Below are 14,084 nucleotides of genomic sequence, written 5' to 3' on the forward strand. Positions count from 1 at the left end.
TATGGTAAGGGGCATAACATTTCCGTCACACGCTTGAGGCATTCGGCCAATCACAATGCTGCACTGGATAGCTGGCCAATCACAGCACACCTCGCTTTTCAGACCGATGAGCTTTGTAATAATCAACGCGTTTCAGAAAGTGTTTTTTGAACCTTAAACCGCATAAACACATTTCATTACACCAAATACACAAAATACTGTTCTTTTTTAGCAGCATCATATGACCCCTTTAAGCTTAAATGTGAAATATCAAATCACGTTCAGATCGACAAGCTACTAAAACATCAGTAGATGTCAAACCCGTAGTTACACATAGGTTATTTGTTGGAAAGTTGACTCATGTTATCATAAAGCAGTTTCAAAGCACAAAGCAGGAAAAAAGCTACAAGCAGTTCAATGGAGGGCAGCTTTCCGAGACTAGCATATATGACAATTAAACATTTGAAAATCATTGAGACAAAGGACACAACTACATTATTCCTGAGAATGATTAACCACATAAAAGTCACGTAGAATATATAGAGCAACAAACATTGAGTGTATTCAGAGTGCTCACAGGTCACACAGAGCCTCTGGAGGTTACTCAGAAAACAAAAATGCAGTGTAAGCACTTCTTATCCGCCATATTTCATATTAATGGCTGCATGCTCCACATATGTTGCATCAGCATTAACTGTGTAAATAAAAAAACTACTAGATTTGGTAAAGGCCAGACCCCAGGTGATGACAAACACATTTTACTGCCATTTTAGTTAATGTTAGTAGGCTATACATCATGCCACATCAGTCGGGTCCAAAACTGACAAGTGCCGGTAAATAAAAATACAAAGGAGATCAGTTTAATTCTGATAACCTTATTAAGAAGTGCAACATGTAAATATGAAAATATTAGGATCTAGAACACAATGCATCCTCATGCTTTTGTCAGAAGTGAAGTTTAAGGCCAGAAACAAACTTTAAGCAAGTATGCGAATGCTGCTGCAAGAGTTTGGCCAGCGGCTGTTATTAGCTTCTAGCAATGCAAGATCGACTTCATCCATTGATGCATTGCAAAATGTGTTGGCACACAATTTAATGCAAGTACGTGCACCATTTAAGTGCTCACAGCTGGTTCATGCACTTGTGTTCGTATGATGCTGTGAATTACACTATTATTTGTGATAAACATGCATGAAAATAATAAACTAATATTGACTAAGAAATACAAAATACTATTAAAGCTTATGTCTGCCATGGAATAAAAAATAAAGGTAATGGCAACTTTTTAACTCACAATTCTGATTTTCTGAATTCTCATGTATTTCTGAGGAAACTTGGAATTGTACAGTTCTGAAATGTTAACTTACAATTATGAGAAGTCAGAATTGTGAAAAGTAAACTCAGAATTCCAAAAAAAAAGTCAGAATTGCGAGATGTCACCTCAGAATTAAAAATACGCGTCAGAATTGTGAGATGTAAACTTAGAATTAAAAAATAAATAAATAAATAAATAAATAAATAAATTGAGAATTGTGAGATGCAAATGTAGAATTCTGAAAAAAAAAAAAAAAAGAGTCTGAATTGTCAGATATAAACTCGCAATTGTGAGAAAAATTATTTGTGAGATAAACAGTCGTAATTATCTTGTCACATTTTTATTCTGTGGGAAGAAATAAGCTTCAGTAAAATGCACTTTTATGGCTGTAAGAAATATTTATGGCTGGCAAATATTTCTCAGTTTGCCCACTATTGGCACAGTAAATTTTAGACCCTGCAAATCAATGACAACCAAAACAATACACATAGCCTTTTGAAGCCATGCGGGAAATACCCCTAAACACCCCCCTGCCCCAGGTGCGAGACAAGGAGTTTGTGGGTAAGAGGATGGGGCAGGTATAGATGCAGGTGTTTATGAGCAGCATCAAGAGTGATGCTAGGAAAGGAGAGGTAAGGGCATCTTGACTGAGCTGGGTGGCGCTCGGGGAAATGTGCATTGCATTGTGGGATATAGTATTCCAGGAGGTGTGCCCTATTGTATACTTTTTGCCCTACTGTATACTTTATATACACATTTTGGTAAATGTAGTACAACAGGTCATCTGTGTAGTCCATGCATGCAGAAAATTCATGTACATACAGCAAAAATAGCACAAGTAATATGGTGTTCTCAAAGAAAAACTGAGTGGTCAGTTAATATTGGTGAGTGAGTGTTGTTCTGTGATGTCTGGTGGACTTGTTCAACTGCCTGCATTTATGCTGAAGGTTATTAATAAATTAAAAAGCACCAAACATCTTTACAACTCTGTGTGTCCTTTTTTGTCTCCTGCTGGTAACTCCCATTAATCTTTCACATGGCTCTTTTTTCACACATAAGTTGCAACAAAAAAAGATCAGAAATATCACTGATGTCAAGGCAACTGCATAACCAGTTTGCTAGTCAAATACTCTGCCTACAGCTCCATATATCAAGCAAGTCTACCTATTTCCCTTCTTATCTCTCAGTTGGGTGTTGTTTCTGGTTTAAGATGAAGAGTCATGCCAGTCAAATTAGTTGAATAGCTTCCTTTTGTGGTGCATTCAGGACCTTCGATATATGATACATGAAGATGCAGAATCAATATAAAGGTGTATGCATTCTCAAAAAAGGACTTTCAAATGAGGAAGCAGCAAAGGAAAAGAGGAAGTTGCCATGTCTTGTGATCGCATGTGACGGCAAACACTGAATAAAGATGAAAAGGTCGAGTTACACATAACCTACCTGGAAGTCCGTCACCAGATCCCTTCCCAGTGTCCCGATAGGCGAGTCCCTTGACATGGAGGTAACCGTGGAAAGGAAGCTGCTAGATTCAGTGAGGTTGGGCATGGGGGAAAGGTCATCAACGCGGTCCCTTAGACCCTCCCCTAGGTGGTCCACTTTGTCCATGAATTGCTGGAGTTCCGAACGGAAAGCCCTCATGCGGGTGTTGATGGAATCCAGCACCTGAGAGTCGGGTTTAGATTCAGCAGAGCCCCCATCGCCTCTGAACTCCAATCCTTCTGCAAGAAGTTCCCCTCCCAGGACAACCAGTCGACCTTCGCGGATCAGACTGTCCGTATCCACGATGAGGCGCTCCACCGTTTTACCAAGCCGCTCAGCTTCACGCCTGACGTTGTTGAGCGTCTCCCGGTCTTCCCGTCTTCGCTGGGCCAACTCGGCCACTCCCAGTTCACCAGGATCTGAGGCTTTCTCGCCACTGACAAATCCAGAAGTTGCTGTTTTTTCAAACAAGTCATCAGAGTCGCTTTCCCCACCAACAGGACCTTCACGTTTGGGGTGGAGCAGCAGAAGCCTGGCCGTCTCGTCCTCGTCTGCTTCCCTTCGCCCGGCATCACTATCCACATCACTATCCCTTGGGCTACTGGTGTGTATCCCCAAGTTTGCCGCCAGGTCACAGCGTTGCATGTTAGAGATTAGCACCCGGTTCTCGTACTGCAGCTTCATCACTTTCCCACTTAGCTCGTTGATCTGGAGTCTTGCGGTTTTTAGCTCCTCCTGCAATGTGGCACCACTCCCTGCTCCATAACCTCCTCCGTTACCAGGTTTGAGTGTGCCACCATTTCCACCCTCGGCTCCCTCGGACTCCCGGTCGGCTTGGCTGGGTCCAAATTTGAAGCGGTTGAGCTCAGACGTCAGTTGCTTGTTGTGGTCCTCAATCTCAGAGATGGAGCGCCGCAGCAGCTCTGCCTCCTCTTCTACAAATTGCAAGTGTCGCCGCAGTTCACTCGCAGATTCCAGGGCATCGCTGCCATACGGTGAGGTAGGGACACTCGAGAAGGGTTCGCGCCCAAAGCAGTCCCTCTCGTATTGGCAGCGTAGGTCTTCGTTTTCCGCCCTGAGGCCGCGGTTTTCCACCTCCAGCTCTACGATCTTCCTTCCCAGAATGTTGGCTTCCTCTTCCACCAGTTTGAGCCGTAACCGCAACTCGGCTTCCCGAGAGGTGTGGGGGCCTCCACCGGTCACCTCCGCCAGGGGCAAATGGCTGTCCACGTCACCGTATACTGATTTATACTTCTGCAATTCTTGTTCCAATTCATCCTTCTCACGGCCAAGTTTTGCCATCTTTTTACGCATAAGAGCCGATTCTTCCTTGGCAAACTGTAGCTGACAGCGCAGATCCGCACTGTCCTCCTGGAGAGAAAGAAACATGTGAATGTAAAAGGCAATACCATTTATTTCAAAATGGCCAAATTGTATAAGAATAATCAGCCTGGACAACATATAAAAAGTCTTGAGGTTCTGTAGCCTATATTCTCAACAAGTAGTGCATATAGCATATTGTGTTGCTCTGTGCATGCTTTAAAATAAATGTTTCCAAGGGGAGGTTTCGAAGCCATGCCATAGAAGAACCATTTTGGGTTCCCCAAAGAACCTTTCAGTTCATAAAATGATCATTTCTTTATGTGAATAACTTAATCTAAAGAACCTTTTTCAACTATAAAGAATGTTTTATACACTGTAAAATTTCTTCATGGAACCACAGATGTCAATAAAGAACCTTTATTTTTTTAACAGTGTATAATAAGGCTTGTGAATTGATCTTTGTATTTCTTTGTACACACCTGAGTTAAAGACTTTTTAATAAAATGACCATTTCTTTATGTGAATAACTTAATCTAAAGAACCTTTTTCAACTATAAAGAAGGTTTTATACACTGTAAAATTTCTTCATGGAACCACAGATGTCAATAAAGAACCTTTATTTTTTAACAGTGTATAAGGCTTGTGAATTGATCTTTGTATTTCTTTGTACACACCTGAGTTAAAGACTTTTTATCTTTGAAGGTCTCTCTACTGCCTCGCCTCCTCAGAGCAGTCTGAAAGACAAATAGAGGACAGGGCATATTAACAAAAATATGAAAGTTAGCGACTTCGTTTCAGTTACCAGGCACACAGAAGGATAAAAAAAAAAAAACATTTTGAATAATAAAAAAACAGCATCTGATTTGAACACAGCATCAATCATGAATATCAGGCTTAAACGGATACTCCACCCCAAAATGAAAATTTTGTCATTAATCACTTACCCCCATGTCGTTCCAAACCCGTAAAAGCTTAGTTCGTCTTCAGAACACAATTTAAGATATTTTGGATGAAAACCGGGAGGCTTGTGACTGTCCCATTGACTGCCAAGTAAATTACACTGTCAAGGTCCAGAAAAGTATGAAAGACATCGTCAAAATAGTCCATCTGCCATCAGTGGTTCAATCGTAACGTTATGAAGCGACGAGAATACTTTTTGTACGCGAAGAAAACTAAAATAACGACTTTTATTCAACAATTCATCTCCTCTGTGTCTCTCCGCATCATGATGCGTTACGAAGTACGTTACGGTTGAACCACTGATGGCAGATGGACTATTCTAACGATGTAATTCATACTTTTCTGGATCTTGACAGTAGGGCTGCACAATTAATCGAATTTCTAATCGCGATTACAATTATGGATGCCACAATTATGTAATCGTTCAAAGCGGCAATTAATCGTTCAAAGTCCACTTATGTTATTTTGCACGCTTAATATATACGATATGATACGATATTTTTTCTTTCTTTCTACTGTACATGTTATCTTAAGGGTTTTTCCATTGTTTTAGTTTTAGTATAACATTATAAACATTCATATTTTTACTTTTTTTATAATTTAAAGAAGAAACCGATCCGATCTATATTTGACATGCTTAATACTATAGAAAAGCAATAAAGGTTTTTCAGTTAGAGTGTTTTCAGCTTGTTTATTTTCATATAAAAATACGGCATGCAGCTGCATCAAATAATGGTATAAACATCATTCAAAGTAAATTGCGATAATCGTAATTAATAATCGCAATTACAATTTCAAGGGAATAATCGACAATTATGATTTTTGTCATAATCGTGCAGCCCTACTTGACAGTGTAATTTACTAAGCAGTCAATAGGACAGTCACATGCCTCCCGGTTTTCATCCCAAATATCTTAAATTGTGTTCCGAAGATGAACTAAGCTTTTAGGGGTTTGGAACGACATGGGGGTAAGTGATTAATGACAAAATTTTCATTTTGGGGTGGAGTATCCCTTTAAACCCATTATTATATGAATAACAAGTCGTTGTCCTTATGGTGGATGCTGTCGGATTCAGGATTCCTTCTTTATATCTCAGAAAAAAACATAAGAAATACAACACTTAATGCATAACAAATAAAACTGCCAATGGGATTTACAGGTGTTCAGTTGTTAAAGACAACTCTGGAAACTAAAATGCAGAGAATAAACAATGTTGTGCAATGCTAGTTTCAAAGCTGGATGTTCAACTTCAAGTGCCGTTCTTTCGCACTTTTCCATATTCAAAATTTGAAATTATAACTTTCAATTGAATGTAATGCAGCATATGTGAATTAGGACAAACCAAGACAGTAGCCAAGCATTAACGAAGATTAAAAAATTAAAATCACTGCATGTGGCCGTAATGCTGAATAATCCAGAGCACACTGATTGGACAGGTTTGGCGATAATATGATAAACAGCAAATCTGCTAGAAAATGAATATATTTTCGGGCTATTGCATCTGTGTAGGGTGAAATCATGCCAAATGCACAAGGATGAATCACAAAATTACATTCTCAGTGTTGTCACAAGAGGCACTATAGCAGACTTCAGCATAAACTGTCTTCTATTTTCATTTCTCCTTCAGATAAGCTACTGTCATGGTGGAGCAACAGTTTGAAGAGAATCTTACTAAGCAAGTTAAAGTCAATTATAGCTAGCTACCAGAAATAAGAACACATCCAATTATTTTGCTATAACCATTGGCTGACAGCATATGATCTCTTACTTAAATCAAGAGTTAAGAAGGTAAACTTTGCCCTGCTAACTGATGTGCTGGTCTATCTTGAGTCATACACCGAACTTAAATAGCTGCTGCTGATGGCTGCGTTAGCTTGAATCATTTATGGCCAGACAGATGGAAAGTGTGAGATGGGTACAGGAGAGGAGAGAGTTTGAAACTTTTTCATCAACACACAGCAACAGTGCGAGAGAGCCTGGATACGACTCCAAAACATAGGAGGAGATGAGGTGATGTCATATTTCTGTGGGCTTGAGTGAGTCTGCAATATGGTTACAATTTTCCCATTCACGTTCCGACGTCCTCCAATGAAGTCATCACCACTAGCTCCCACACAAGCATCAATCACACAACCAGTTGGAAAAAATTGACATTTCTAAGCATGCTTCGTCAAGCATCACTATTACTATTGCTCATACTTAGAGTTAGTGATTCAAACAAACTTCTCAGATTGCATTGAAGTTTAGTGCATAAATCAAGACATAACGATTGCTCAAATTGTGTAATGCATTTTACATTACATTTATGCATTTGCTTTCATTTATTTCAGATGCTTTTATCCAAAGTGACTTACATTATTTGTATTTTGTTGCTTTTTGTTGATTAATAAGGTTGTATACTGTGAATGCAATGACCTTGCAACCATCTACAACACGCTAGCAACTGCATAGCAATGCCTAACATGCGAAAAAATGCTCAGAACATCTTAGTAGACACATTGCAGTGCCTTGGAAACCACCCAGAACAGAATTAGCATTGTGGCAATGACTTTTGCAATTGACAGGGAGACTGCAACATGTTTGCATAACACACACAGCTTCATTTACAGAAATGCATTAATGCTTTAGTCCACAAAACACTCTGGGTCTAATTCTCTCCATCCCTTGCAAGCATACCGGTTAAAAACATGCTTAAAATCTGCAACAGTAATGCCATGCATCTGCTCTGGATGCAACTTTAATGAAACACTTCTAATGAAACCGATAAACAATGGGCTCTTTTATAACATGTATTTCCTCTGTCATCCTCAGTTCTCTGTCCCTCTTACATTTGCACAATTGTCTAATTGGAAAGGCATTACAGCGCGCCTGTACTCTGTTGCCTGCGTGCATGTGTTTCCTACAGACTTATGTAATGTAGCGGGTGTAGCTTAGTGACAATGCCTGACTAAAAAAACAAAGAAAACCCAACTGAACACTCACGGTTAAACCACACTAAACGCTCTCACATGCAATGTGATCAAATTACTCAGAAAATACACCTGACAAAAACAAAGGATCTCAATTGTTTCTCATAGACAGCAGTAAGATTATATGAAGAACAAACAGATACTTTTCCTGAAGTCTACTGAATCTGCAATTAAGTCAGAATGCACTCATTTCTCATCAATTTTCACCATGATTCAATTATCTGAGCTGATATACACATTCATTTTATAGCGAATGATTGATGCGTGCTTATTTTTATTCCTCCATATAAATTTAAGAAAAAAACTAAGTTTGGTAATTTAAAAAATAAAAAAATAAAAAAATAAGAAAAATAAATGTCCTTATAGACTACCATTCAAAAGATTGGGGTCAGATTTTGTTTTTAAAGACATTACCATATTGTCCCGAATATAAGACGATGTTTTTTTCTTGGAAATACATCTGAAAAAACGCGGTCGTCTTATATTCAGGGTCTAGACTTTGACATGTCAATAATACACCCACAACACTAGGTGGCGCCAAATACGCAATTCTGTAAGGACACGTCAATTTGATCAAAATTTCCATTTCTGTTTCAAATAAATGCTGTTCTTTTGATATTTCTGTTTCTACTTAATCACGATTTCCACAAAAAATATTCGGCAAAACAACTGTTTTCAACATTGATAATAATCAGAAACGTTTCTTGAGCAGCAAATCAGCATATTAGAATGATTTCTGAAGATCATGTGACACTGAAGACTGGAGTAATGATGTTGAAAATCCAGCTTTGCATCACAGAAATAAATTACATTTTAAAATATATTACAATAGAAAGATGTTATTTGAAATTGTAATAATATTTCATAATATTAATGTTTTTACTGTATTTTTGATCAAATAAATTCAGCCTTGGTGAGTAGAAGAGGCTTCTTTCAACAACTTTAAAATGTTGTCCCGACCCCGGGACCAATGAGATGAAATGAACATGACACGAGTGTGTTTATTCTCAACATTTCCTCGAAATGTAACAAGTGTTTTCTCGCAATTCAATGACTTTTTTCTCGTAATTTAATGAGTTTATTCTCAACGTTTTATTTCGACTTTTTCCTCTAAATTTAATGAGGTTTTTTCTCTCGAAATTTAACAACTTTTTTCTCGGAATTTAATGAGTTTATCCTCAACATTTTATTTCGAATTTGTTTCTCGAAATGTAACAACTTTATTCTCTAAATTTAATGAGTTTAATCTCAACATTTTATCTAGACTTTTTTCTCGAAATTTAACGACTTTAATCTCGAGATGGTTTTATTTTTTTATTATTGCTTGGCCCTAATCCTCTTCTGTATAAAGTAGATATATTTGAATAAATGCATAAATATATCAATGATTTTGTATTTTAGCCAAAAAGACATGCCTTAAAGGTAGCATACAAGTGGGAAATCATGTTTTAAGGTTTTTAGAGTGTCTATAGAGCTCTAGTATGTAAGCCACATTTTTGCAAGATTGTGACTGCAAAAAAATAAAATTGATCTGTACAATAGTAAATGCCCCCCCACCTCCTGTTTCTGCCACTTTTTTTTTGCAATTATGAGAAAAAAAGTAAGAATTGCAAGATATAAACTCAGAATAAAAGACACAATTGCTAGATGCAAAACTCAAAATTGCAAGAAAAAATACTTGCGAGATAAAAGCTTTAAATTCTGAGTTAATAACTTGCAATTGTGAGATACAAACTCAGAACTCTGGGAAAAAAGTCAGAATTGTGAGACAAAAAGTCACAATTAACTTTTTTATTTATCATTGTCTGGTGGACACAAGCTTGAATGTTGTTGATAGATCATTCATCATCAATTATTTTTGCTCTTTTGTTTCACTTTTGGTGTGAAAAGGCATTTTTAACGGTGTAAATTCAATGAAGTGCATTTGCTTTCTCAAGCAATATTGTTCCGCTTTAGAAAAATATTTGAACCCATAGTCAATGAGTTTACACAGTGTTTCAGCTTCCAAATGAAATGTTGTTATTTGGTCATTTCTGTGATGGTGAATAATAGCTAGAATGGGTTTTCGAGGGAATTTAGTTGTGTTAAAGCATTTCAGAGTGATGAAATTAGACAGAAACACAGTTACACACTCGCTCTATTCAGCATGAGCACAAAGCTTCAGTCATCTGTCTCTGCTGCAGACAGAGGTTATTCTCTCGCCCGAAAAACAGCCCGTAAAGCCAGACCTAAGCTGATCTCACATCAGAATGTGTCAATTGGTTTGGAAAGGCTGACGTTGCATCTGCAGGTCCAGGATCAGTGTTCTGCAAACTCTGCGTGAGGCTCGTCTCCATCTGCCGTCTCCGGCATGAAGCAGAATACATTCAGCCATTCTTTATTCAATACTCCAGAAAACACTTCAACGCACCAATTAATGAATCTGCACAAAGGAAGAATCTGGCATTCAAAGCAGCAGGATGAGTCTTATTTTAGCAAACAGACTCAGATTTTTTATATGCTGTGCATTTCCCCATTTATTTGTATATGTTTGCATTTCCCTATAAACACAAAGATATACTGTATCTGTATATGGGGAAATGCAAACATTTCGGCGGAAGCACATTTCCGCCACAGAATAAAATATGAAAAAGGTAATTGCAATTGCGAGATACAAACTCACAATTGTAAGAAAATACTTTCTTTCGTCAGACTTGGACTTTATAACTTGAAGCTGTGAGTTTCTATCTCAATTCTGAGAAAAGAAGTCCGAATTGTGAGATAGTAACTCACAATAGCGATTGAAAAAAGTAAGAAATGTTAGATAAAAAGTTGCAATTACTTTTTATTTATTTTTTTATTCAGTGGTGGAGATAGGTTTCCATACTACAATAGTTTAACCTAATTCAAATGGAATATTTTAGTCAATATTTGGATTCTGCCTTATAAGGGAGCTGCCTATGTAGGCAGGAGATGTTTTGTGTTTTCTCTTGCATGACTCACCGGTTGATAAGTGTGTCTCTGTAGCCTAAAACCACTCTTTACTAACTGTCCTTGTGGTTAGTTGAACATTAGCTATTACAGAGATGTTTCCTGCTTCCTAGTTCATGTGCGTTCTGCGTCAATGAACACTAATGAATGCTCGGGTCTCTAATGGAGGGTCAATATTTACCATCCCGCCTCACATTTCACGTAACCTTGGATTCTGAAGATGACATAAGCTTGTACAAACACATTTTTTTATGATGCTACAAGGCCTCTCTCAGGGCTGCTCGATATCTCTCTCTGCTAAAGGCTTGTTAGGGACGAGAAAACAAAAATACGATGGAACGTCTCGCAAAGACCGATGGAGATGTTTGTTTACAGCTGATTAACCGCTGTCTCCTGGACGGCATCAGAAGTCAACAACAGGACCACAACGGGACACAACCTTAAACAGCATTCGCAATACTTCTTGCTTCTGCAATCTGACATATTTCACACTGAAACAGGAAATTCAACAAGAAAAAAATGCATATTTAGAGGTGAAACGAAATAATCAGCAGGAAAGACGCAGAACATGCAGTGCCGATATCTGATTTATGTATCTACATTTATTTGGGCTACCTGACTCAAAACAGAACTTTTATGCATTTCATCCAATACAAAAAATGATCTCTAAGACGGGTTTATGATATAATAAACTCATTAGGTTTTTTTTATATAGAAGTTACAGAGAAACGGAAGGCTAATTAGTCGCTAATGTCTTTAGAACATTTTAAACAAGATGCCACGTCGAGACAAACAACCAAATACATCCATTTGAAGAATCAAATTAAGACTTGTAATGTGATTTTAAGCAAACTGAAATGTTTATCTACAAGCTCTCTGAGCTTTATTTGTAATACTGTGAATGTGAGACAACAGTGTTGTTCTTAAACCTAGTACATCATTTAAAGATTGTATGAAATGAAAATTCAACCTATTTTCTAAATGCATGGTATAGATCTGATTGTGAACAAATCATCTGTGTTTAAAATTAAACCTCATAATATTCAATCAAAATATCCTCATATGAAACCAAAAACATATAAAATGAAAATGTTTATATTTAATATTCAAAAATTAAAAATTTAGGCATTTTTAAATATAAATGTATGCATATATAGATATAAAATCTATATAGACTGTCACATCAGTTTATGCATGAGAAAGTCTACAAAATTTGAATGCTTACATCTGCTAAAAGTCCATTTTGTTACTCAAAAGTCAACATTTTAGTGGCACATTTGCATATCAATTAATTGCCTATGCATACAGCAATCCTGTAGTTTAAAAAGTAACATGGCAACATCAATGCAATGGGTTCGATTCCCAGGGAATGCATGAACTTAAATACTACAGAAATGTTTCCTGCTTCCTTCATGTGCGTCATGCATCAATGAATGTTAAAGAATGCTTGGGTTTCTAATGGAGAGTCACCCTATTTTCTAAACGCATGTTATAGATCTGATGTGAACAATTCATCTGTGTGCATGTTTCATCTATAAAAAACATCCTCATACTTTATAACAGCAATGTGATGGGTTCGATTCCCAGGGAATGCATTAACTTGACAAATGTAATGTACTATACGTTGCTTTGGATCTGCCAAATGCATGAATGTAAATATAAATATTGATGACCACAAAGCTACAGACATGCACTAAAAGATGCACATTAATCAACCTATGAGGTCTGAACCCGAAACATTTCAGATACAAGCCCAAAAACAAGCCTACAACAATACAAAAGCAGTCTGGGATCAGAAGCTGTGTTTATGTCTTATAAATACTCGATCCATCAGAAGAGCGCTGGGCCGGTGAAGCGTTGTGATAGTGTGTGTGTACTCACACAGACACGCTGACGCTGCAGCCATTCTCCCACAAAACACTAATGAAACAGTCACGCTCTGTTATTCTCGCTCGCTCTGACTGAGCTCCATGAGTCAGAACAGCATGATGGAAAAGACAGAAAGCAGAGTGATACTGACGTCAAACGAAGACCGGCAAAAACAGATTTTCTGAGATACAGCTGATGATAGAATCATTGCGTTTATGTCACTTCTCGTGCTCGTGATCAGTGCATTTTGTAAGAGAACAGCAAAAACAACGGCAATCTCTTTGCCAGTTCATTTTGCCAGTTACATTTCTTTCTGTGGGAGTTTTGCTGCGAGCGCTTACTCACGTCACATGTAGCTTCTAGTGTAATGGATGTGTTTGATGACACGGTTGATGTGTGGGAACAGATAAACTGGACTGAGAAGCCAGAGGGGTCTGAAATATGCCAAACCCTCTTATTTTACTGTTAGTACATTCAAAACCCAAGAGCAAAGTGATTTACACTCTGAGAAACACTCAAAGGCAATGCAATGTAAATCACTTACTATGCATCAAAATGCGTATCCAAACCACAGTTTGCATGCTGTCTATAATAAAGATGATCAGTGTGTTCTGATTCGTAATATGTGGAAGCATGCATGCTGAAGGATGCATGGATCATATGCTGTTTCTAGTGAATGCTAAGAGCTTGATGCTAATGCTAACGTGCAGACACAAAGTATTTTCTATGTTTTGTGACTGCATGTTAGCATTAGCATCTAGCTCTACTGGTCTGGCTTGACTGAACTCAACCAGGGTTCAAAAATGGGATTTGTTTGGAGTTGCATACTAATGTAGAATGCCTACTAGAAGTATGCACATTTTAAAATGTGCAGCTCACAACCAGAGCTTATTGTGCAAGACACTGTATCCCACAATTCAATGCACTTGATGCAACATTCAATTTTCTAGTGTGACAAATGAACTGGAAGTGACATGAGCTACAACCTTATTTGTAGCTTTGTGTAGTCCAATTACATTATGTCATTGTATTAAAAATAAAAATTGTATTAAAAATGAGGTATAATCATTTAAGATGATAGTGTTTTATCATCATTTTCGATATCATACAAATATAGCATTTTTAAATATATACAGAATTAATTTATATATATTTACACGCGCACACACACGCACGCACACACACACACACACACACACACACACACTCACACACA

At 37.6% G+C, this 14,084-nt stretch overlaps 1 protein-coding gene across 6 annotated transcripts in view; it reads right to left on the minus strand.

The window, feature by feature from the left end:
* mtcl1 (microtubule crosslinking factor 1) overlaps nucleotides 1-14,084 on the minus strand; it is a 67,797-nt gene that overhangs the window by 33,039 nt on the left and 20,674 nt on the right. For all 6 annotated transcript variants that reach the window (XM_016566479.1, XM_016566477.1, XM_016566482.1 and 3 more), the window contains exons 4-5: nucleotides 4,774-4,833; nucleotides 2,738-4,147 (exon numbers count right to left, since the gene is read on the minus strand). In XM_016566479.1, the coding sequence (XP_016421965.1) occupies nucleotides 2,738-4,147; nucleotides 4,774-4,833 (1,470 nt within the window). The remainder of the gene's footprint in view (nucleotides 1-2,737; nucleotides 4,148-4,773; nucleotides 4,834-14,084) is intronic.

Source organism: Sinocyclocheilus rhinocerous, unplaced genomic scaffold (genome assembly GCF_001515625.1).
Source record: "Sinocyclocheilus rhinocerous isolate Xijiao unplaced genomic scaffold, SAMN03320098_v1.1 scaffold1534, whole genome shotgun sequence".
In the NCBI taxonomy this organism is placed as follows: domain Eukaryota; kingdom Metazoa; phylum Chordata; class Actinopteri; order Cypriniformes; family Cyprinidae; genus Sinocyclocheilus; species Sinocyclocheilus rhinocerous.